The 21,675-nt window shown below is 63.6% G+C and overlaps 16 protein-coding genes across 16 annotated transcripts; 10 read left to right on the forward strand and 6 right to left on the reverse strand.

Annotated features, from left to right (window-relative positions):
• Positions 1 to 1,856, forward strand: OT_ostta14g00770 (unnamed product; the record flags this gene model as incomplete). Its single annotated transcript, XM_022982520.1, has 1 exon — positions 1 to 1,856. A coding segment is annotated over one exon (1,856 nt), but the record flags the coding sequence as incomplete, so codon positions are not given.
• Positions 1,857 to 2,133: 277 nt separating this feature from the next.
• On the forward strand, positions 2,134 to 3,651 carry OT_ostta14g00780 (Nucleolar, Nop52; the record flags this gene model as incomplete). The annotated part of the gene is made up of 1 exon (XM_003082833.2): positions 2,134 to 3,651. The coding sequence occupies one exon, from the start codon at positions 2,134 to 2,136 to the stop codon at positions 3,649 to 3,651; it is 1,518 nt and encodes a 505-aa protein (XP_003082881.2).
• Positions 3,652 to 3,775: 124 nt separating this feature from the next.
• On the forward strand, positions 3,776 to 5,284 carry OT_ostta14g00790 (WD40/YVTN repeat-like-containing domain; the record flags this gene model as incomplete). The annotated part of the gene is made up of 1 exon (XM_022982521.1): positions 3,776 to 5,284. The coding sequence occupies one exon, from the start codon at positions 3,776 to 3,778 to the stop codon at positions 5,282 to 5,284; it is 1,509 nt and encodes a 502-aa protein (XP_022841301.1).
• Positions 5,285 to 5,376: 92 nt separating this feature from the next.
• OT_ostta14g00795 (NAD(P)-binding domain) lies at positions 5,377 to 6,294 on the forward strand (the record flags this gene model as incomplete). The annotated part of the gene is made up of 1 exon (XM_003082835.1): positions 5,377 to 6,294. The coding sequence occupies one exon, from the start codon at positions 5,377 to 5,379 to the stop codon at positions 6,292 to 6,294; it is 918 nt and encodes a 305-aa protein (XP_003082883.1).
• A 522-nt stretch (positions 6,295 to 6,816) lies between these two features.
• Positions 6,817 to 7,887, reverse strand: OT_ostta14g00800 (Zinc finger, RING/FYVE/PHD-type; the record flags this gene model as incomplete). Its single annotated transcript, XM_003082836.2, has 1 exon — positions 6,817 to 7,887. The coding sequence occupies one exon, from the start codon at positions 7,885 to 7,887 to the stop codon at positions 6,817 to 6,819; it is 1,071 nt and encodes a 356-aa protein (XP_003082884.2).
• A 297-nt stretch (positions 7,888 to 8,184) lies between these two features.
• OT_ostta14g00810 (Peptidyl-prolyl cis-trans isomerase,FKBP-type,domain) lies at positions 8,185 to 9,334 on the forward strand (the record flags this gene model as incomplete). The annotated part of the gene is made up of 2 exons (XM_022982522.1): positions 8,185 to 8,269; positions 8,382 to 9,334. 2 exons carry the CDS (start codon positions 8,185 to 8,187, stop codon positions 9,332 to 9,334), a joined length of 1,038 nt encoding a protein of 345 aa, XP_022841302.1.
• Positions 9,335 to 9,391: 57 nt separating this feature from the next.
• On the forward strand, positions 9,392 to 11,341 carry OT_ostta14g00820 (Thiamine pyrophosphate enzyme, C-terminal TPP-binding; the record flags this gene model as incomplete). The annotated part of the gene is made up of 1 exon (XM_003082840.2): positions 9,392 to 11,341. One exon carries the CDS (start codon positions 9,392 to 9,394, stop codon positions 11,339 to 11,341), a length of 1,950 nt encoding a protein of 649 aa, XP_003082888.2.
• A 37-nt stretch (positions 11,342 to 11,378) lies between these two features.
• OT_ostta14g00830 (Winged helix-turn-helix DNA-binding domain) lies at positions 11,379 to 12,830 on the reverse strand (the record flags this gene model as incomplete). The annotated part of the gene is made up of 1 exon (XM_003082841.2): positions 11,379 to 12,830. The coding sequence occupies one exon, from the start codon at positions 12,828 to 12,830 to the stop codon at positions 11,379 to 11,381; it is 1,452 nt and encodes a 483-aa protein (XP_003082889.2).
• A 175-nt stretch (positions 12,831 to 13,005) lies between these two features.
• Positions 13,006 to 14,133, forward strand: OT_ostta14g00840 (Thioredoxin-like fold; the record flags this gene model as incomplete). The annotated part of the gene is made up of 1 exon (XM_003082843.2): positions 13,006 to 14,133. The coding sequence occupies one exon, from the start codon at positions 13,006 to 13,008 to the stop codon at positions 14,131 to 14,133; it is 1,128 nt and encodes a 375-aa protein (XP_003082891.2).
• A 111-nt stretch (positions 14,134 to 14,244) lies between these two features.
• Positions 14,245 to 15,468, reverse strand: OT_ostta14g00850 (Sister chromatid cohesion protein Dcc1; the record flags this gene model as incomplete). The annotated part of the gene is made up of 1 exon (XM_003082844.2): positions 14,245 to 15,468. The coding sequence occupies one exon, from the start codon at positions 15,466 to 15,468 to the stop codon at positions 14,245 to 14,247; it is 1,224 nt and encodes a 407-aa protein (XP_003082892.2).
• A 174-nt stretch (positions 15,469 to 15,642) lies between these two features.
• OT_ostta14g00860 (Pre-mRNA splicing Prp18-interacting factor) lies at positions 15,643 to 17,447 on the forward strand (the record flags this gene model as incomplete). Its single annotated transcript, XM_022982524.1, has 2 exons — positions 15,643 to 15,705; positions 15,861 to 17,447. The coding sequence occupies 2 exons, from the start codon at positions 15,643 to 15,645 to the stop codon at positions 17,445 to 17,447; spliced, it is 1,650 nt and encodes a 549-aa protein (XP_022841303.1).
• A 42-nt stretch (positions 17,448 to 17,489) lies between these two features.
• On the reverse strand, positions 17,490 to 18,683 carry OT_ostta14g00870 (Proteasome component (PCI) domain; the record flags this gene model as incomplete). Its single annotated transcript, XM_003082846.2, has 1 exon — positions 17,490 to 18,683. One exon carries the CDS (start codon positions 18,681 to 18,683, stop codon positions 17,490 to 17,492), a length of 1,194 nt encoding a protein of 397 aa, XP_003082894.2.
• A 169-nt stretch (positions 18,684 to 18,852) lies between these two features.
• On the forward strand, positions 18,853 to 19,434 carry OT_ostta14g00880 (Ribosomal protein S18; the record flags this gene model as incomplete). The annotated part of the gene is made up of 1 exon (XM_003082847.2): positions 18,853 to 19,434. One exon carries the CDS (start codon positions 18,853 to 18,855, stop codon positions 19,432 to 19,434), a length of 582 nt encoding a protein of 193 aa, XP_003082895.2.
• Positions 19,435 to 19,496: 62 nt separating this feature from the next.
• Positions 19,497 to 19,910, reverse strand: OT_ostta14g00890 (Prefoldin; the record flags this gene model as incomplete). Its single annotated transcript, XM_003082848.1, has 1 exon — positions 19,497 to 19,910. One exon carries the CDS (start codon positions 19,908 to 19,910, stop codon positions 19,497 to 19,499), a length of 414 nt encoding a protein of 137 aa, XP_003082896.1.
• Positions 19,911 to 19,999: 89 nt separating this feature from the next.
• Positions 20,000 to 20,572, forward strand: OT_ostta14g00900 (Peptidyl-prolyl cis-trans isomerase,FKBP-type,domain; the record flags this gene model as incomplete). The annotated part of the gene is made up of 1 exon (XM_022982525.1): positions 20,000 to 20,572. The coding sequence occupies one exon, from the start codon at positions 20,000 to 20,002 to the stop codon at positions 20,570 to 20,572; it is 573 nt and encodes a 190-aa protein (XP_022841304.1).
• Positions 20,573 to 20,615: 43 nt separating this feature from the next.
• OT_ostta14g00910 (unnamed product) lies at positions 20,616 to 21,575 on the reverse strand (the record flags this gene model as incomplete). Its single annotated transcript, XM_022982526.1, has 1 exon — positions 20,616 to 21,575. One exon carries the CDS (start codon positions 21,573 to 21,575, stop codon positions 20,616 to 20,618), a length of 960 nt encoding a protein of 319 aa, XP_022841305.1.
• Positions 21,576 to 21,675: the final 100 nt, after the last annotated feature.

A 21,675-nucleotide genomic window follows, 5' to 3' on the forward strand; every position in this document is an offset into this window, starting at 1 on the left:
CGTCGACGGTGGACATGTGCCCGAGCGCGCTGGACGCGGCGACGTCGAGGCCGGTGGCGCTCGCGGTGGCGCTCGGACGCGCGGGACTCGGCGACGCGGAGCGACGCGTCGCCGCGGCGGACGCGGTGCGCGCGGTCGAGGTCGTCGCCGCGAGCGCGAGGTGTGAGGCGCATTCGGCTCGGCGGGAAGCGTCGAGGGAGCGCGAACGACGTCGGGAGATCGCGGACGAGCTCTCGAGGGCGACGCGCGCGCGCGTTCGCGCGGAAACGGCGACGCGGGCGCTGCGATGCGAGTTGGAGTGTCAACGCGCGGCGGGCGCGGGCGCGGGCGCGCGTCTCGACGTTCAAGGGGGCATGGCTGATGGCGCGGACGACGCCGCGAACGATGAAGGGAACCAAATGTCATCGGGCGCTGTTTCCGTAGAGGACGAAGACGAACTCGAAGACGGGTCGTCGCCGTCGTCGCCGTCGCCGTCGTCGCCGTCGTCGTCGTCGCCGTCGCTCGCAGCGCCGGCGATAACGCTCGCGGCGTTTACGATTGATGACGAGCGCGTCGGCGGTGAGCGCGCGAGCCATAACGGGCGCGACCGGCGCGTGCGTGTTCCCGAGGTGAACTCGGCGCATTGGCGACACTTTGCCGCCGCCGAGAGCGAACTGGACGCGTCGACGACGCACCGAATCGCGACGCTGATATCCATGGAGTTGGCAAAAGCGAGCGTCGTAGAGGACGGTGAAGACGCGTCTAAACGCATTCGCGAGTTCTTTTACAAGCATCACGGCTCACGATCTCTCGGTGAGATTCATCACAAGATGTTTGCGCGCGGATTGCACGCGCAGTCAAACGCCGGAAGCGCGTGGGCGCAAACCTTCTCACGTTTGCGCGAAATGGATCAAGTCGAGATCGACTTCGCGCTCCGATCGATACGATTCACGCAGTTCGTGATCGTGGAATCGACGGCGTCGTGTGAGCCCGTTCTCGGCGTCGATGAGGCCGTTCGCGCGTTCGCTTTCACGCTCGCGCCAGTGATCGGCGACGCGCAGCCGCCGGCATCCGAACTCGAAAGCCTTCGTCGAAGCTCGACGCACAGCGACGGGATTTCATTAATACCGCTCGCGCAAGTGATTGAGCACGTTGTGGCGGTGGTCACGCGCGCGCGCGACGCCGCGCGTAAGTCGTTCCGAGATACTTTTGCCGAGCGACATCCACACGGATTACTGTCGCACCATTCCGCAATCGTGTCTGCGCTCGCGGAGAGTCTTCGCAAGGCTGGTCCGTTCGCTCAATCACTCATCGGCTCTGCTGAAGAATTGAGCGCGACGCTCGACCGCGCCGCTGTGGAAATTGCGCGAGGCGACGCGTCCTTCGTCACTCGCGAGCGCTTCGCCGAAGTCGCGTGGCGCGAGATGGAGCGACATCGCTCCCATCCAATCACATCGGCGCCGTTGCGTCCGAGCAAAGGAAAACCGACGTCAAACGCGCTGCCCATCGAAACCACGACGTCTTTCGCCGTGGTCACGTGCGCCTGGTCCTCCGTCGCCGTCGTTCTCGATCGATGGCTCTCCGAGCGACCCGTTGACGGCGAGCGCCCGCACTCGATGAGCCCGCATCCGACCCCATCCATCCCGTTCGCCCAATCCACCGACGCCGACAAGCGACGAATCGTCCGTCGTCACGTCGAGCGCGTGTCGAAACTCCGTCGAACCGCCGAGTACGCTGTGCGCGCGGCGAGCGCGCGACTCAAATCCCGCCGTCCCGATGCGCACGACGACGTCACCCGCGCCTGGCGCACGTACGCCGCGTGCGCGTGCGCCTTCGACGCCGCCGTCGTCGCGCACGCGAGAGCGCTCGGGGCGTGAATCGCGCGCGCGGCGTCGACGCCGGCGCGCGCCACATGTCAATGACACAAACGCGTGGCGCCAACGAGCCGTCAGCAACCCCGCGCGCGCCGCGCGCGACACTCGACGACGCCGACGAGCGTCCGCGCGCGCGCGCGCTCGCGAGGGACCGTCACCACACCCAGGGCGCCCACGCATCGGCCGAGGCGCTCGAGCGCGTCGTGACGGCGCAAAATTTACCGCCGCCGCCGCCGCCGGGGCTGAAAAAACTCGATTGTCAACACGTCACCGTGTCGTCATGAGCTCCTCGTTCGCGAAGAAGCTGGCGGACAGCGATAAGAAGACGAGAGATAAGACATTCGTCGCGGTGGCGAAGTGGCTCGGCGCGCGAGAGACGATCACGGCGTTGGAGGCGAAGAAGCTGTGGCGCGGGTTGTTTTACTCGTACTGGCACGCCGACGGTAGGGCGACGCAATTGGACGTGGCGAATAAGATGGGCGCGTTGGTACACGATTTGAACCGAGATGTTGCGATGGCGTACATAGAAGCCTTCATGTGGACCATGCGGACGGAGTGGGGTGGGATAGATAAGCACAGGATGGACAAGTATTGTTTGTTGAGTCGCCGGGTGACGCACCACGCGTTACGGTTCGTGGGCGAGCGCGGATGGGACGCGAGCGAAGCGCTGGCGGGCGCGATGGCAAGTGGAATATTCGGTGACTCAAATCGAGGGATCGGGTTCAAGCTTCACATAGCGGGTTCCTTCTTAACAGAGCTCGAGGCGGTGTGCGCCGGGGTGTCGGGGCTGGAGTTGGAAGAGGGCGAGGAAGAGGTTGATGGCGGTGTCGCGGTGCCGATCGCGAGCGAGGACCTCAGCAGACTCGTCGAGACGTTTGTTCAAGCGCTTCAACGCGAGGAGAGTGCGGTCTTGCACAAGCGCATGCGAGAGGAGCTGTTCGCTCCTCTCGCGGATGCGTCGCGTATGTGGGACAAGCCGGGCGCGCCAAGGCTGACGCCAAACTCGATGAAGAAGCTCTGCGAGGTCGCAATAACGCTCGGTGCGGAGAATGGGGTGGACGACGCGTGTCGAGAAGCATTATACGAGCTTCACGCGCTATTAAAGAAGGGTGCGAGCAAGACGGTGAAGGAGGCGACGGCTCGAGGCGAGGACCCGGAAGCCGAGGAAATCGCGCCCGCGAAGAAGAAGAAGAAAGCTGCGAAGAATGGCGTTGAGATGAACGGGAAGAAGGAAAAGAAAAAGAAGAAGGAAAAGTCCCAGAAAAACGACGGCGGCGCCGACGAGGACGACGATGACGCGAAGGAAGCGGCGACGAAGGAAAAAAAAAGACGAAAGAGAGAGAAACGACTCGCCGAGGAAGAAGCCATGGAGAAACGCAGCACCAAAAAGCAAAAGAAGGCGAAGAAGCGCGACGCGGAGAGAGAGGCTGACGTTGCCAACGGGAGCAGCGAGCCAAATGGATCGAAGCTCCTGGCGATGCGCGCACTCGATCGCGCGAACACCGCGTCGCCGACGCCGTCGCTTGAGTCGTACGATTCCGGGTCGATGTCGCCTCGGTCGAAGCGCTTGATGTGGAACGACGACGCCGTGACGTACTCCTTCCCGGACGTTCGCGGACCCATTAACACCAACCGCGGGAAGCGTAACCTTCGCTTGACGCCGACGAAGACCATCTTCCGACCGATTCACGGGAAGACGCACAAGGCGCCGCTCAGCGCGCCAAATCCGAGCAAGACGTCCTCAAAACTGGGTCCGTCCGCGAGTAAATCCAAGCGTCCAGCCGAGAGCTTCTTCTAACGCACTCGATCGAAAAACCGAAAAGCACGCAACAACGCGCTCGACACGCACTGAACGCGTTGTAATCATCCATCGAGTCGTCTCTAGTCCATCCGCCGCCGCTCCACGCGCTTCACTCTCCGTCATGTCCCTCGAGGAGATCGACTGCGAGTTCATCGCCCGCGATCGTCGCGGGGCCGCGAAACGCGTCGTGGGTGACGTGTTGGAGTGTCAGATCGCGCTCAAGCGCGCGTGCGTGTCCAAGAATAGCACGAAACAACATGCAGGGGAAGAAGCGCGTGACTCTCAGAAATCTATCATCACCCGCGCTGCCGCTCTGAAACGCGCGCTCACCGGGTTCGGCGCCCTGAGCGCGCGCGCAATCATCGACGCCACGATCGGCGCCGACGCACGGGGCGCGAGCGAGATGCGAGCGGCGATGGCCTGGCACGGCGCGCGGGAGATTTTGGCGTGCGCGGACGAAGGCGGTCGGTGCGTCGTCCGGGACGTCGAGAGGCTTCAATCGGACGATACGCGAGCGACGCAGAACGAGGACGATGGGTCGGAGACGACGACGACGTTGAGACATCGCGCGCATGGACGATGCGCGTCGATGGCGTGGCGGCCGCGCTCGGGGCGGACGCTGGCGCTCGGCGGCGCGAGCGGGGTGTCGGTGTGGACGCGCGAGAGACGAGGGACGAGAGCGACGAGCGCGGTGGCGAGCGAAACAGGGGCGTTGAGTCCGATAGATAGCGCGAAGATTCGGGCGCTGGCAAACAGCGGGACGAGCGGTGAGAAGGCGGGACACCGGTGGCGGTTGACGATATATAACGAGCGCGGCGCGCACGAAGCCGGACCGAACGCCCCGCCCGGGGGCGCGTGCGAGGCCGAGCGCGTGGCGTGGAGCCCAGATGGGAGACTTCTTGTCGCGTGCTCGCGGCGATGTCGGGTGATTCACTGTTGGGACGCGAGCGCTGGGACGTACACGCCTATCGGCGCGGGTGTCGCCGGGTTGTCCGAAGTCGCCTTTAGCGCGTGCGGCGGCTATCTCCTCGCCGCGCACGTCGGCGAGGGGTTCGCCGTGTGGAAGTTAGATGACATGACGTGTAGGAAATGGTGTACGAACGGTCGCGAGGTCACCGCGGTAACGTGGGGCGAGGTGAATGAGAAGCAAGGGAGCGCTCCCGTCGCGCTCGTCGCCACGCGCGGCTCCGCGAAGCTCTCCGCCGTGCACTTATCCTCAAGAGATTCCGTGAGCGACGTCTCTGCTCACGTGCTCCCGATCGAGCTTCCGGAAATCGTCACCACGACCGGTTCTTCGGGATCGAACGAGTGTGACATCGCGGACATGGATTGGGACGCCACGAGCTCGCGACTCGTACTCGCCCTGCGCGGCGGCGCCCGAGACGGTTGCGTCGCCGTCTACGCGACACGCACGACGAAAATCGTCAGCGGAAGCCTCATTGGTTACTTCGCCGTGATTGGTGACGACGCGGGTGATCGAATCGCCGCGAACGCGGTTAAAATCTCCGCCCCGCGACGCGTCGGCTCTGACCGCGTGCGAAGCACGCTCGCCGTCGTCGTCGACTCCGGCGACGTCGCTCTCGTCCCACTCACCTACGCCGTCCCGCACACTATGCGCACGGCATTGTGATACGACTTTCGAGTCCGTGCAACATCAATCACATCGAGCGCGTCACCCGTCGCCCGCCGCGCGCGTCGTCCGCACTCGTCGCCTCTCGCGCCATGCGCGCGATCGCGGCTTCTCCCGCGCGTCCCCGCGCGCGCCCCTCCGCCGCGTCCGTCGTGAAACACCGTTCTCCCGGCGTCGTTCGCGCCGGTAAATCCACCCGCGGGCTCTTCGACGACGTCCTGGACATGTTAGAGGGTGGGAAGAAGCTCAGGCGTTGGTACGGCTCGGACAGTTCCGTCGGCGCGCGCGGCGCCCGCGCGAACGACGACGCCGACGACGCCGACGACGACCCCTCCGTGAACGAGACCGCGCCCGAGGACGAGGACGAGGACGTGGAGTTGGATGTGCCGCGCACGGCGATTCTCGTCACGAATGCGACCGGGACGCTGGGCGAGAGCGTGTGCGCGCGGTTGATCCTGGCCAAGGCGAACGTCGTCGCGGAAGTGGGCGAACGCGAACGCGCGAGTGCGGAGGGGCGGTTCGGGCCGTACGCGCGGTTGGCGAGCGATGCGTGGTCGGTGGGGGCGCGGTTGAACGGCGTTCGGGCGGTGGTCGCGTGCGGCGCGTTGGACAGCGGGTTCGTCGACGCGTGCGTGCGACGGAAGGTGAAGCACATCGTGTTGGTGTCCTCGGCGAAGAGCGCGAGTAATGGATTGTTCGCGAGCGCGGAGGAGAAAGCGCGGTGGGATCGTGGGAGAGAGGCGGAGTGCGCGGCGAGCGGGTTGGCGGTGACGGTGATACGACCGACGCGGGTCAAGGAGGCGCCGGGCGGTTCAAAGGAGATCGTCTTCGCGCAGGGGGACACGGCGAGCGGGGAAATCACGGTTGAAGATCTCGCGGAGACGTGCGCGCGAGCGCTGACGAAACCGCCACGCGCGGGTACGGCGCTCACGTTTGAGGTGTCGAACGGTTCCGAAGCGCGGAGCGAGCGCGACGATTGGAACGCGCTCTTCAACTCGCTCAAGGCGTGAGCGCTCGCGCGTCGATGCGTTCGCAACCATGATTATCGCTAAGCCTATCGCGTGTTGTTACAACAATCAATTCGATCAATTTACGCGCGCGCTCACACGCGTCCCGGTCGACCGTCCCGGTCACGCCATCCACGCCCAGCGCTCCGAAACCACCTTACGCACGAGGGACGACCCCAATCCCGGGATATCCGCCACGCGCACCGAAGTCGCCTCATCCGACGCGTCCGTTCGGAGGGTCGACGCGAAACGGAACCACAGGGCGACGCACAAACCCGCGAGACTGAAACTCAACACCCTGACGCTCGCGCCCTCGATCGTGGACGCGCACCGGTTGCCTTCGCGCGGTTTTGCAGACGCGTCGAGCAGGCGCTCGCGCTCGCCCTCTGATGACGCACCGACGCTCGAGGCGGCGACGCGACGCGGGACGAGCGACTCGCGCGCGGTCGACATCGCGCCCGGCGAGGCGGCGTGTGCGAACCGGGACAAGCGGGAGCGCGATTTCGTTGAGCGACCAAAGTTCGATCACGCCGACGCGAGGTTACTGAGCGGGACCAAACTCTGTGGCGTCGTCGGGGCGCGACAGAGCGGACACTCGGGTTTTTTACTCGCCCATCCGGCGACGCATCGCCAACAGAAGACGTGCCCGCACGGCGTCGCCGTCGGCGCGCGTCTTTGGGAGAGACACAAAGCGCACTTAGCGGCGACGAGCGGCGAGATAGACGCTGACGATGGTTTCGCTGACGTGCCCGGAACGTCGATGACGTTCCCGAAGACATCTCTCGGAGGATCCGGCGCGGCGTCGACGACCACCTCCCGCGCGGGCGTTCCGTCGGATTCGAGTACTCTGTTCTCCCTCGCGCGGCGCTCCGCGGACGCGTCGCCGCCCACGTTCGCCCCTCGCACGACGCTTCTTACGCGCTCGAACGACACCACGGCGAGTTGAAACGCGACGAACATCCCCAACACAGCGTAACTCGGTCGCTCTTCGCCCGCGTACGCGCCCGTAAACACCCTACGCGTCCCGCTCGCTCGACAGCTCCACTCGTAATACTCGCCGTAGAGGTAAAACAACGCCAAGTGCGCCGCGTTCGCGAACCCACCGCGCGCATCGATCGCCCGCTCCCCGTGTGAGATCTCATCTTCTTCACCCACGCGCTGCACGCGTTCGCCCGCGAGCGCGAGCGCGACGCGCGCGCCGCCGTCCGCCGCGCGCGCCGCCGCGCGCGCCCCGCTCTCCCGCAACCCCACCCCGCGTTCGACATTTCGTTCCACCCATCGTCGCGCGCCTCGAATGACTTCATCACCGAACGCGTGCACCAAAAACCGCGTCACGCGCGACGTCGTCGACGGCGTCCGTCCCTCCGCGTCGACGCACGTCACGTCGCAGTACTCCTCGCCGAGCGTCCGCGTCCCGCTCAGAATCGTCAATCCTGGATAGAACGCCCGCCCGATCGCTCGAACCGTCGACGCGCGCGTCGCGAGCGCGCGCGGGCCGACGACGCGGGCGACGCAATCGGTGAATCGCTCCGCCAGCGCCTGCGCGCGCGTGTGTTCGTCAGTCGTCACGTCGCGGCGATGTGGTGAATGAATCATCGACGCGGCGTCGCGCGCGCGGCGAACGCGTGCGACGCGCGCGCACCGAGGCGACGGCGTCGTCTTTTTGCGACGCTCGGACGACGTCCGGGGGCGCCGCGGCGGGGAATCCGCCGAGCGGCGTCGACATTCGCGCGCGTCGATGAATGATGACGAGACATCGCGGCGCTCGACGTGCGCGCGGGCGTCGAGGGCGGCGCGAGGCGTCGGGACGACGCGCGACGACGCCGCGGCGCGCGGGGGGCGGCGAGGCGGGCGCGCGCGGCGGCGAGGCGGTCGGGGGCGGAGAAACACGTCATGGAGACGATGCTGGAGAGTAAAAGACGAATCACTTCAACGAGCGATGACGCCGACGCGGTGGTGCTCGGGGCGACGTGTTACGGTGCGTTATGACGCGTGTCAGGCGTGCCGTTTGAACGCGGCGTGCGTGGGGGCGAGAGATCGCGATGGTGGATCGACTGACGACGGTTCGAGTCGCGCGACGCGTCCCGCAGCGCACTTTTCGCTCGTCGACGCGTCGTCGGGAGAGACGGTCAGGGATACGCGCGCGGACATGGAACCCGTGCAGTTCGTCGTGAGCGCGCGCGTGGGGTTGAGGGACGACGTCGGGCGAAGCCGAAGCGCGGGGGTGGGGATAGAGGGATTGGACGCGTGCGCGAGGACGATGCGCGTCGGCGAGCGCGCGACGTTCGAGATTCCGCCCGAGCTCGCGTACGGCGAGGAGGGAAATTTTTCGTTCCCAGCGGTGGGGAAGAATAAGACGTTGACACTAGATTTAGAGATTTTGGGATGCTTGGGATCGGTGGAGGCGCCGGAGACGTTGCAGAGAGACATGACGTACGAGACGCGGATTGAACGCGTGAAGATGCATCGAGCGAATGGAAACGAAGCGTTCGTCGCGGGCGACGTGAAGCGAGCGATTCGCGAGTACTCCATGGCGCTCACATATCTCACAGAGGACTTCATGATGCAGCTGTTCGATAAGTACGAGGTGGAGGCGAGAGAGGAATACGTCGCGGTGCACGGAAATTTAGCAGCTGCGTTCCTGCGATTGAACGAGTACGAACTCGTCTCGACGCACGTCGAGTACGTTTTGCGAAACGACGAGAACAATATCAAGGCATACTACAGGCGCGGTAAAGCGCGGTTGGCGATCGGACACGAGGACGCCGCGCGCGAGGACTTGCTGAAGGCAAAACGACTCACGGACGCGGCTGGGATCAAGGATGCAAACATCACCACCGCGCTTCGCGAGCTCGAACAGACGGTGCGAGATCGTGAGCGCGAAACCTCCGCAGTATTTCGAGGTATGTTTGGTGATTCCTCGAAGGTAGACACATCGAACGTGGCGCCGAGCGGGTCCGAGCCGGCGACCCTAGAATCTCACGCGCCGTCTGGTGGTTTCGTGAGCAGTCTCATCACGAAGTTGATGGGATCGAGGCGATGACGGGACAGTCAGAGATCACGCATCGACGGCACTTCGTCGCGCGCGGTGCCCGCGAGAATGGCGAAAGACGATGAGGAAGCCGAACTCACGGGCGCATCCGCCCTGTGCGCAGTCGCTGCAGCGAGCGGCGTCGAAGTGTGCTTTGCCAATCCTGGAACGACGGAGATGCACATTGTGGGCGCGCTCTCCGAAGCGAAAAACATACGCTCCGTCTTGGTTCTCCACGAAAACGTCGCCACGGGCGCCGCGGATGGTTTCTCCCGCATCGCCACTCGTGATCGTAACGCCATGGCGATGACGCTTCTCCACCTCGCGCCGGGGCTCATGAATGGTCTGTCCAATTTACACAACGCGTTCCGGGCGAGAAGCTCGATTCTCAACGTCGTGGGCGACATGTCCACCTTTCATCGCGGTGTCGGCGCGCTGTTGGAGGGCGACATTGAATCTCTGGCGAAGACGGTTTCGAAAACATACGTGCACACGGTGAACGACGCGAACGCTGTCGCGTCTCACACCGTCGATGCGATCGAGGCGGCGAAGAACCGAAGCGTGTCGACGCTCGTTGTTCCACACGACGTGAGTTGGAGCACGGCGAACGCGAGCGAGCTCGAGACGCAGCTTAAACGCACCAAGGAACTTAAGGAACTTCGACACACTCTCGGTACCGTCGTTTCTGAGGATATCAAAGGGTTTTTCCGGCAATTGATCGCGCGTGCGAAAGACCTCGCTCCCAGCGAGTTGTTGTTCTACATTGGCGGCGACGCGTGCGGCGCCGATGAACTTCGCATTGTCGGCGAGATCGCATCTGCACTCAGTGCTGACATCGTGTGCGAGTGTTTCTTCACCAGCATCGCTCGTGGTGGTGACCTCCGCAACGTTCCGGTTCGACGCGCGCCATACTTACCAAAAGACGCCGCCGCCGCTTTCGCAAAGTACAAAGTTGTGTGTTTCCTGGACGTCCCGAAACCGCCGGTGGCCATGTTTGGATACGAAGACGCCCCACGTGAGCTCTTCACCCAGGGCGAAGACGACGTGTGGATCATCGATCCGCCCGGTAAGATGGCTATGATTGACATTTTGCGCGCGATCGCGAGCGAGTTGGATTTGGAATGCGGCGTCCAGGCACCGATGTTGCCAGACATCGAAGACGTCAGAGCTGGTGTGGAAGCCATTGTGTTCGAGGTTCTAGGAAAACCCATTGACGATTCTGACGATTCGCTTTGGAACCACGGGATGACGAGTACCAAGGCGGTGTCGTGTCAGGCAAAGCTGTGCAAGGATTTCGATGTGAAACTACAGACGACGCTTCTGTTCGATCACAACACTCTCACAACGCTCACTCGAGCCGTAGCGACCAAATTGGGCGTCTCGACCTCTCCGTCGCCGCATAAAGCCAAAAGGAGCCCGCCATCTGTGCTGAACGTGTTCCCAACACCCGATCGAGTTGACGCGCTCATTGAAGGCGCGTTGGATGGTTCCAAAGTTTGCAAAATCGTCGCGAGTATGCAGCCCAAAGGATGTGTCGTCGTCGACGAATCACTCACGTCCGGATCGACGTACTGGAATGATTCCGCGTCGTGTGATGACTTCACGCACATGACGCTCACTGGTGGTTCGATCGGTTTCTCTCTCAGTGCCGCCGTGGGCGCGTCCATCGCCGCGCCCGATCGACGGGTCATCACTCTCGTCGGCGACGGATCTGCGCACTACACTATTCAAGCGCTGTGGACGCAGGCTCGCGAGAAATTAAATGTGACCACTGTGATCATGAATAACGCGAAGTATCAAATACTGCGCGTCGAGTGTGCGATTCAAGGCGTGCAACCAAGCTCTGGTGACGCGTGCGACGCGTTGACGGACATCGGCGATGTGGATTGGGTGAAAATCGCCGAGGGGTACGGAGTTCGCGGGATTTGCGCGCGAAATGCGCGAGAGTTCAAGGACGCGTTCAAGTTGACGCTCGAGACGGACGGCCCGGTCTTGATCGAAGCCGTTCTCAGCGACTGAGCGCGTGCGTTTCAATTCATTCGTACATTATATTCGTTCATTCTCCGACAGTCTCAGCCGCGCGCACCTCTGCCAGTTGGCTTCGACTCTCCTTTCGCTGCACGTAAACTCGACTCCTCGTGATTTCTGCCTCCTGGTCCCGAATTTTCGCTGTCAAATCGGCAATCGCGCGGAGACGCGTCGTGAGTTCAGTAGCTATCCCTTTCGATTTTGGCTTCTCCCAACCCTCTGCGAAGCGCACGACGCCGAGAGTGCCGTCCACGCTGGCGTCAACCTCGCCGCGACTCACCATGCCGTGCAACATCGTCTCAGCGTGCGCGGCGTCCGTCAAGTCCAGCAGTCTCGCGAATTCACTCAGGCTAAGTTTCGAGTACGTCTTCGCGACCGCTCGCACGCGGTCGATTTGCACACGTTCGCGTAAGAGGTCTACCAATCCTGCATTGCCGTCCTCCTCATACGCCGTCTGGTACTTCTCGATTGTCTCGTTCAGTTTCTCCAATGATGTCAGGGACATCACGCTTACGAGCGCGTCGTATGACTCAACATGACGCGACATCGCGAATCGTCGCACTGGCCCCGACACGGAGCTCGGAATAGCTGCTCGCGTCCGGTCCGACGAGCGCGAAAGCAGCGAAGCCAAGATGTACTTTTTGTACCCCGCCGAAGCGATCGCGCTCAAATCTTGCCAGGCGGGCGCCACCACGGCGTCGCGCAACCAACACACGGCGTCATCGTACCGTTGCAGCGCCAAAAGCGCGCACCCACCGTAGTAGCATCGCGCGATGTAATCGTCCGCGACCAAGCCCGTCGACGCCGGATCCGACGCTTCCGAAACGCGTGTAGTCAAAATCCCGCTCTCCACCGCCACGTCGTACGCCTTCGCCTCGACGCACACGCGCAAGAACGCGGCATCTTGCGGCGTCATCGACGGCGACCTGCCTCCCTCCCCTAACGCTCGCGCGCGCGCTCTTCCGAGCGCGAGCGCCAACGTTCGGCCGTCCACCGCTTTCGCGCGTCCGCGACACCACGCCTCCGACGCGTACCGACACGTCTGCGCCACCTCACACGGATGCGCCGCATCGACATCATCCTCTGTACCATCCCCATCAGCCTCCATCGCGTCCGCGCCCGTCGTCATCGCCCGCATCGCCCGCTCCACGAACGCCGAGTCGTCCCGCGCCCGCGTCTCATCGTCAACCTTCATCTCTCCGTCCACGACGTCGTTCGACGCCATCGACCGCGCGTACCCCCCGAGCACCGCGTGCGCGAACCCACACCCCGCGTCGTCGCCCATCGCGTCGTCCACGGCGCGCCAAAACGAATCGTCATCCACCGACCGTCGTACGAACGCGTCGACGACCGCTCTCTTCTGCGCCTCTCGCTTCTCCCACGCCGACGCGTCGACGCTCCCGCGTCCACGGCTCGCGCCGGTGCGTCGCGCGACCTCGTACGCCGCCCGCGCCTCTCGCGCGGCGTCCTCGAGCGCCATCGCGGCGTCGTCGCGTGCCGCATCGCGCGACGGTCGATCGATAGGTGATCGATAGGTGATTTCTCGAAAGGCGCGCGCGCGATCGAAAGGTGCGCGCGCCTTTGGACATTGCATCGATCGCGCCTGTCGATGGACGTCCGCGGGCATCGAGCGACGCACGGCGACGCGCGAGACGATGCGCGCGATCGCGTCCTCCGTTCGCCTCGCGCGCGCGCCCGCGGTGGGGCGTCGCGGCGCGCTCGATGGACGCCGCGCGATCGCGCGGCGCGCGAGCGAGGGCGCGACCGGGGCGCGCGTGGACGGTGACGATGATGATGATGACGTCGTCGAATCTGCGTCCGATGCGGATGGGACGACGACGACGACGGCGACGACGACGGCGACGATCGTCGAGGCGCCGGCGTCGATGCCGGTGGACGCGAAGGAATCGGCGACGCCGATCGCGGTGGACGGGGCGTACGAGCTGCGACAGCGAACGACGCCGAAACGATTCGCGGTGGCGGACGGCGAGCTCGGAAACGTGCTGACGGCGAGCGCGGGGATTCCGCTGAGGTTGACGAGTGGATTGGCGTGCCACGGGTACGGGGCGAAAATCGTCGATGGGGAGGCGCCGGCGGGGACGTACACGCTGTGGAGTGGGAGTGGACGTCGGGTGGAGGAGACGAGCGACGTCGCGAAATTTCCGAAACCGGAAAAGACGCTCAAGTTGTACCAATTCCAAGGATGTCCGTTCTGTCGAAAGGTTCGCGAGGCGATCGTGTCGCTGGACTTGGACGTGGAGATTTACCCCACGCCCAAAGACGGGCCCGAATACCGACCGTACGTTCGCGAGGTTGGCGGGAGGGCGCAGTTCCCGTACCTCGTCGATGAAAACACCGGAAAGTCCATGTACGAATCCGACGATATCATCTCGTACCTGTACGAGACGTACGGCCCGGGCAAGGCGAACATTACACCTCTGTTGACGAATCCGTTCACGAGCATCACCGCCGGGTTCGCGATGTTGCCGCGTCTCGGGAAGGGTTCGGCGTACAAGCCGTCCAAGAAACCAGAGAACATGCAACCAATCGTCTTCTATGGATACGAGGCGAGTCCGTTTTGCGTTCTCGTGAGCGAAAAGTTGTGCGAGCTCGAACTCCCGTACTTGATGCGAAACTGCGGACGTGGTTCCCCCAAGCGTCAAGAGTTGTTCGAAAAGCGCGGAACGTTCCAGGTGCCGTACATCGAGGATCCCAACTTTGGCGTCGCCATGTTTGAAAGCGCGGACATCGTCGCTTACTTGCAAGAAACGTACGGCGCGTGAGAAAATGTGTAGAAGATGATTACGCTTCGACGATTGGATTTTCTCTAACACTCAATCGATTATCATTTACCAACCAATTCTTTTGTAAAATCACGCAGCTCAGCTACCCACTCATCTCTTCGAGTACAACACGGGCTTGCCCTGGATCACGCGACAGTGCTTGAGCAACTGCGACTCGATCGTCTGCCCTGGACGAGCCTGACCCTTGAGATACGGCTCGAGCTCCGCCATGGACCATCGCGGTTTGAGCGCCCACAACGCCTTGAATCGATCCTGCGGCTCCGTCGGGAGATCCTTCGCGATGAACGTTTGCACGAACGCCTCCGTAGATTTCTCCGGTCGCTCGATCAAGGCCAACCCAGCGAGATATTCCTCGCGAACCTCCACGGCGCCGAGACCAATTTCGCTCAGTTTGTTGCGCCACGTCTCCATCATGTCCACGAGGCGCCAATTTTTCAAACCCAAACCGTCTCGCAAGACGCGCTCGGCGAGTGCGCGACACACCCGCTCTTCGTCCAGCGCCCACGACGTGCCGTCATCGTTCGGCGTCGCGAACGCCCTGAGTGTGTTCATCGCCATCTCCGGAATGAATCCGTCGCTCGTCATCGCGCGCGTCACCTCCGCCTCGGGCAGCGCGTCGAGCGCCCATCCGTTCCCGCTCGCGCTCACCGCGAGCATCGACAGCGCGTGCAACCTGTACTCCGGATCCACCCCTCGCCATTTCCCATCGATCTCTATCGCCACCAGCTCGTCTTCGAGACACCGCGTGATCTCCGTCGCGCTCGCCTGCACGCGCGCGTCCAAATCCTCAAACGCGTACCCGTCCAACGCGCCCCCCCCGCTCGCCGCGTCATCCGTCTCCATCCCCTCCACCCCGCCCTCACCGGTAAACGCACATCCCGACATCATCTCTCGCAATCGTCCGAGCCTCGGCGCGATCTCCGTCAGATCCAAATGCGACGTCGCCCGCGCTCGCGCCGTGGCCCGCCGCCGCCCGTTCGTCGCCGCCGCCGCCGCCGCCGCCTCCACCACCGCCTCCTCGTCGTCGATCGGCGGGCCCACGAGCAGCATCTCGTTCGACGTCTCCACCCGCGTCACCGCGTACGTCTTATCGCTCGAGCACACCACGGCGACGTCATCCGCGAGTCCTTTGAACGCGATCGTGCCGTCGGCGGACACGATGCGGTCGATCAAATCCGCGTCGATCTCCAGGAGCTCCACGCGCGCGCGCTCGAACCCGGGTCCGCGCACGAGATCGAACGACTCATCGGGGCCGGTGACGAACGCGCCGTCGACGTACGCCTCGCGCGAGACCGCGGCGTCGTCGAGCGCCATCGCGTGCCGCATCGCGCGACGGTCGATCGATAGGTGATCGATAGGTGATTCGTTGAAAGGCGCGCGTGCGATCGAAAGGCGCGGGCGCCTTTGGAACGAGGGTCGATCGCGCCTTTCGATGGACGGGCGTCGGCGCGACGGCGCGCGAGAGCGCGTCGCGTCGCGGGCGTCGCGATGGCGGGCGACGCCGCGCGGGAGGCGCGGAAGAAGCAGCGCGAACTCGAGGAGGGGCGGAAGGTGCGCGCGGGCGACGCGCGCGCGTGGGGGGGGGGATGGGAGAATGTCGAGCGCGCGAGGGTGGATTCGACGATGGATTCGTCACGAGCGCGCGGTGCGCGGGGCGCGAGGGGCGACGGACTGACGGAACGCGACGCGCGGGGGATGATTCGTAGGCGGGGTTGATACCTCCGGAGATCGACGCGGATGGGAACGCGGTGAACCCGCACATTCCGCGATTCATGGCGGCGGCGCCGTGGTACTTGAATCAAGACGGACCGGGACTGAAGCATCAAAAGGCGCCGGAGAAAGAGCAGGAGTCGACGAATTGGTACAAACGAGGAGTGAGTTCGAATCGAGCGACGACGTTTCGAAGAGGGGCGTGTGAAAACTGCGGGGCGATGACGCACAAGAAGAAGGACTGCATGGAGCGACCGCGAGCGAAGGGCGCTTCGAAGACGCAGAAAGACATCGCGCCGGACGAATACGTGCAACCGGAGCTCAAACTTGGTTTTGAGAGTAAGCGAGATCGGTATAACGGATTCGACGTGAACGATTACGCCAAGGTTGTGGAGCGGTACGAGGCGATGGAAGCGATAAAGCAGAAATTGGCCAAGGAAAAAGAGCTCGAAAAGGCGTTCCGAAAGGCGAATAAAAAGGAGGGCGACGCGAGCGATTCGGATGAGATGAGTTCGGACGACGATTCGGACGACGACGACGACGCGAAGGTTGGCGATGCGTCGGTGACAGGATTTGACAACATAAAGCGCGCGGTGCGCGCGCCGGGCGGCGGCGCGTCTGGAACCGTTCGTAATTTGCGCCTTCGTGAGGATACGGCCAAATATCTGCGCAACTTGGACGTAGACTCGGCGTATTATGACCCGAAGACGCGCTCGATGCGCGAAAACCCGACGCCGAACGCCGATCCAAAGGACAACTTTTACCGCGGCGACAACGCCGCGCTAAACTCTGGCGCCCTCGTCGAGTTCGAGCGTATGACCAGGCACGCGTGGGAGCAGGCGGAGACAGGAGGTTCGAGCACTATCCACATGCAAGCCGCTCCGTCGCAGGCGGAAGCACTGTACAAGCAGTTCAAGGAAAAGAAGGAAAAACTTGCAGTGCAGAGCAAGCAGGGTATCATGGATAAGTACGGGGATGCGAGTTCGGGGAAGGCGCCGGAGGGACTAGCGCTCGGACAGACGGAACAATACGTTGAATACGATCGAGCGGGCCGTCTCATCAAGGGCACGGAGAAGGAGCCGGTGAGGAGTCGTTACGAAGAGGATGTGTACTTGCAGAACCACACGTCGGTGTGGGGATCATTTTGGAACGCCGGTAAGTGGGGCTACGCATGCTGTAAGAGCACGTTGAAGAACTCGTACTGCACCGGAGAGCGTGGCGCCGCGGCTTCGCTCGCGACCGAGGAACTCATGGCGAGCAACGTCGAGAACAAGCGCGCGATTGACGAGGCAAATGATGCGAGGGCGAAATCGCAACTCAATGCCACCGCGAAGCCAGAAAGTTTGTGGGGAGGCGACGTCGCTGACGACGTGCAGATCGATCCAAAAAAGCTTGTCGATGCGTTGAAAAAGCACGATGAACGCGAGGAGGAAAGCAAGAAGGGTAAGAACAAGCGAGGATACAACGTCACGCACGATTCCACAGTGACCGCAGAAGACATGGAAGCGTACAGGATGAAGAAGCGTTCGACCGAGGATCCGATGAATCGCGCCGCGGGAACCGACGGGTACGATTTGGTGTAATAGTCTAATTCGTTTGTGTAACATTTCTTTGATGAAAATTCATCAGAACACCGCGATTTGGTCGACGAGGTCGCCGTGTACGGCGCTCACCTTCTCGATCCAGTCCTCCAGACGTCCCGAGAGTTCGGCGATTTGCGATCGAAGCAGCACGCGCGGCTGCACCCACGTCACCACAACCTTACTTTCCACCTGGTCGATAATGCCCTCGATCAAGTGCACACTAAGCGCCTTCATGAGTAGGTACTCAACCCCGTCAATGGTCAACTTGGTCTTCGCCGCGATGTCGCTCAAGGAAATCTCCCGATGATCGGCGGGGAGTTTGAAAATAATTTGCAGCAGCGATAAAATCGTGATCTTTTCTCGGAGTTTGCGCTCGTTTGCCACGAGCGCTGGCTGCGCGTTCAGGCTCTTCGCGTGCTTGACGCACAGCTCGTCGTACAGGTGTAAATCGCCCTCGTTGAACGCTTTGACCACGTCCATGAGCCATACGAACGGACCCTCCTTGATGCTCTCCACGATCGGGTGCTCGAGAAGCTCGGCAAAGTTATACACGTTCTCCCCCAAGAGCGCGGCGAGGCAGAGATCGACGCTTAGCGCCGCGCGCGTCTCGCTCGGCAACAACTCGCAAGAGACGTACGCCAAGTAGAGCATCCCGCTCTTATAAAACTCCGCGTACTCCTCCTTCACCTTGTGATACCGACTCGCGACGTAATGGAACGCCGCACTCACGCTCGGATCCGGCGCCACGAGCGCCTCCAGCTTCGCTTTATCCGTCTCCGTCACCGCCTTTTTCGCGTAATCCAAGTCGCCCTCCAACAATCTCAAAAGCGTCACGTGCGCCGAAATGTACGCCTCCGGCTCCGCTGCCTCGCTTCCGTGCGCCTCCACCAATCTCTTAGACGTCTCCGTGAGAAACTCCATCGCTTCCGCCCGCGTTCCCGCGCCCGGCGCGTCGCTCGCCGCGACGGCCAACTGCGCCGTCTTCAACGGATTAAACCGCGTCTCCGCCTCTCGCACGACGCCGTCGTACAGCGCGCGCGCCCCTCCCGGGAGCGCCTTCACGACGTCATCGACGCACGGCGGCGCCAGCGCGCGCTCGATCGCGAGCGTGAGTTCGTGCCAGAGCTTTCGTTTTCGAAGATCCGCGATCGCACCGAAGATCTCTTTCGTGTCCTCCCGCACCCCCGCGTTCGCGGCGACGAAGCGCTCGAGCGCGGCGTCGACGTCGTCGTCCATCGCGCGCGGCGTCCGCGACGGCCTCGCGGGCGTGGACGCGCGGTGAGTGACGCGCGAGCGCATCGGAGGCGTCGCCACCGCGCGCTTTGACCGCACGTCGCGACGCGCTCGATCTCGCGCGTGGACCGCGGCGTCGTCGACGCGGGCGCGCGCGCGAGAGCGGACGACCATGCGCGCGCGGTGGCTCGCGCGCGCGCTCGAGCGCGATGGGCACGCGGTGTGCGTTGGATGGATGGCGAGACCCTCGATCGAATCCCTCGCGACGACCTCGCGCGCGTTCGGTGCGAAAACGGATGATTCGGACGGCGCCAAGGACGAGGTGGACGCGCGTTTGAGCTCGCGCGCGGGAGAGGGGGACTCGGGGGCGTCGACGACGGAGCAACAGCGACCGGGACGGGTGCGGAGCGATAGGTTGTTCTACCCGGGACAGGCGTACGAGGCGGAGGATCTCGCGGGGGCGAACGCGGGGACGAGAGGCGCCGCGCACACGGTGGCGGCGAAGACGGTGAAGCACCCGATGCGAGGGAAGGCTGTGGAGGCGACGCTGTTGGAGCGGACGTCGTTCGAGGACGCGAGGTTTTTGACGCAGTTTGTGAGCGACACCGGGAAGATTTACCCAAAGAGAAGGCTCGGGGTGAGCGCCAAGGCGCAGCGAAAGATCTCGCGGGCGATCAAGACGGCGAGACAGATGGGAATATTGCCCTACACCAGTCGCCTGCCGCAATTTCAGCGATCGAATAACATGTTGTAGTAGGCCACGGCGGGGTGTCCTTCGCTCTTTTAGTAGTACAACGTCGAGGGAACGGGGCGTCTTCACCCCAAACCCATCAACTGCCTCAATCCACTCTCGAACTCCGCGCACGCGCGCTCCGCCTTCTCCAGCGCCTCCAAACACGCTCTCGCCTCTGTCTCGCACGTCGCCTTCGCGTCCGCCGCCCTGCGCGTCGCCTCCGCCAAAGTCATCTCCGCCATGAATCCCAACCCAACGTCCACGAACACCGTCTCCGCGCTCGGCACTCGCGCGCGCGCCTTGACCTCCCCGCCCAGGTCCACCAGCGCCTCGAACGCGCCCTCGGGGTCGTCCCTCTGCATCAAAGTCTCGAGCTGTTTCGCGAATTCACACCACTGCTCTACATCCTCCAACGCGCTCTCGTGCGCCCGTCGTCGCTCGTCTCGACTCGGGACGAGGGTGTCGCGATAAAACGCGAGCAACGTCGCCTCGCGCATCGCTCGCGTCGGACGAGAGACGACGCACCGCGGTGTGACGTCGACACTCGCGACCGGGACGTCGCGTGCACTTTATTGTTCGTCGCGCAATGGCGACGCTCGCGTCCGCGTCGTCGACGCCGACGAGCCGTAGATCGGTGCTCGTGAAACCACTCGTGGGCGCGGTCGCGTGCGCGATCCCGCTCGCTCCGCGACGCGTCGACGCGGCGGTTGTTTCTTCGACTGAGAGCTTTGTCAAAGCCAAGGATGGTTTGAGATATTACGACGCCGTCGTCGGGAGCGGACCGGAAGTCTACGCCGAGGACGCGGTGATCATTCTCTTCACCGCGCGCGTGCTCGACGCGGCGGACGAGGAGCGGAGACGGGCTGGGGACACGTTCAGTCCTTTCGTGGTCGGCGGCGCGGGCGCTTCGGCGAGCAAAGGCTTCAAGTTCGTCGTCGGCGACCCGACGGGGGATATCATCCCGGGTTGGGAGCGCGCGTTCGAAGGAGATGGGGTCATGCCGAGAATGCGCATAGGTGGGAAGCGTGTGGTGAGAATTCCGCCTTCGTTGGCGTACGGAGACGCGGGACATTTATGCCGGGACGGCGTGCGAGGCGCGTGCGAAGTGAACCCGAACGAATCCGTGGAGATCGCTTTCGAGATCTTACGCTTCACGTGAATCGCTCGACGTAGGATTATCGTTGTGTTTTGTCAATTTATCGCTATTTTTCGCCATCGGTCGCGCTCGTCGTCTTCGGCGCCTCGACGAGGCCTTTCTTTATCATCCACTTTGGCGGCTCTTTCGGCGTCAGAGCCTTCACCGACACGGGAAAGATTCCGCGCGATCGCACCTCGAACGCCTCGTCTTCCTTCGCGTAAGCGCCGACGCCGACGACGTATTTCCTCGCGTCGTCATCATCCCTCGAGCGCGTGGAGAAGACCTGCACGAAGACGACGAACGTGGGATCCTTCAAATCGACGGTTACGTCGACGTCGGGATCGACCCTCTTAAACGCGCGCTCTATCGCGCTCGCCACGCTCGGCGTGATCCTCTTCCGTCCGTACACCGCGTCCTCCGACGCGCCCGCACCTTTCTCCCCCTTCGTGCTCTCTCCCAAGACGTTATCCAATCGTCTATACGTCACCGCCAGTCGCGTCGCCGCGCCCGCCGCCGCCGCGCGTCTCCTCCGAAACCGCCCGACGACCTCCGCGCACGCCCGCTCCAACCCCGCCCCATCTCCCGCCTCGAACGCGGCATCGATCGGGTACATCTTTTCAACCACTTTCGACCCATGATTCGCCCCTCGACGCGCGTCGCGCACCGCCTCGCTCGCGCGCGCCGCCGGGTCCGCCGCGCCGCCGCCCAGCGCCGCCGCCAACACCGCCCCTCGCGCCGCCATCTTCACCGGTCGCCACCGCGCGCTCTCCCCCCCCCCGGCGCGCGCGTCCATCATCCGCGCCACGTCACCGTACGCCGTCTTCTCCCGCGCGAACGCGCACGTGGCGAGGACGCCGCCTCGGAAATCATCATCGAGCATGCGCATCGCGCCCTCGTACTCAAATCGCGCGAGCGCCGACGCGCCCTCGTCCCGCGCGCGCTTCCCGCTCGGCGAGCGATCGCGCGCGTCCTCGGGCGCGCGTCGGCGCATCTCTTTCGACGCCCGCGCGCGCGCGTCCGCCATGGCGCGGCGTCGCGTCGTGCCGCGTCGCGACGATCGATCGATAGGTGCTCGATAGGTGATTTCTCGAAAGGCGCGCGCGTGATCGAAAGGCGCGCGCGCC

The sequence above is a fragment of the Ostreococcus tauri genome (genome assembly GCF_000214015.3).
Source record: "Ostreococcus tauri WGS project CAID00000000 data, contig chromosome 14, whole genome shotgun sequence".
NCBI classification, from domain to species: domain Eukaryota; kingdom Viridiplantae; phylum Chlorophyta; class Mamiellophyceae; order Mamiellales; family Bathycoccaceae; genus Ostreococcus; species Ostreococcus tauri.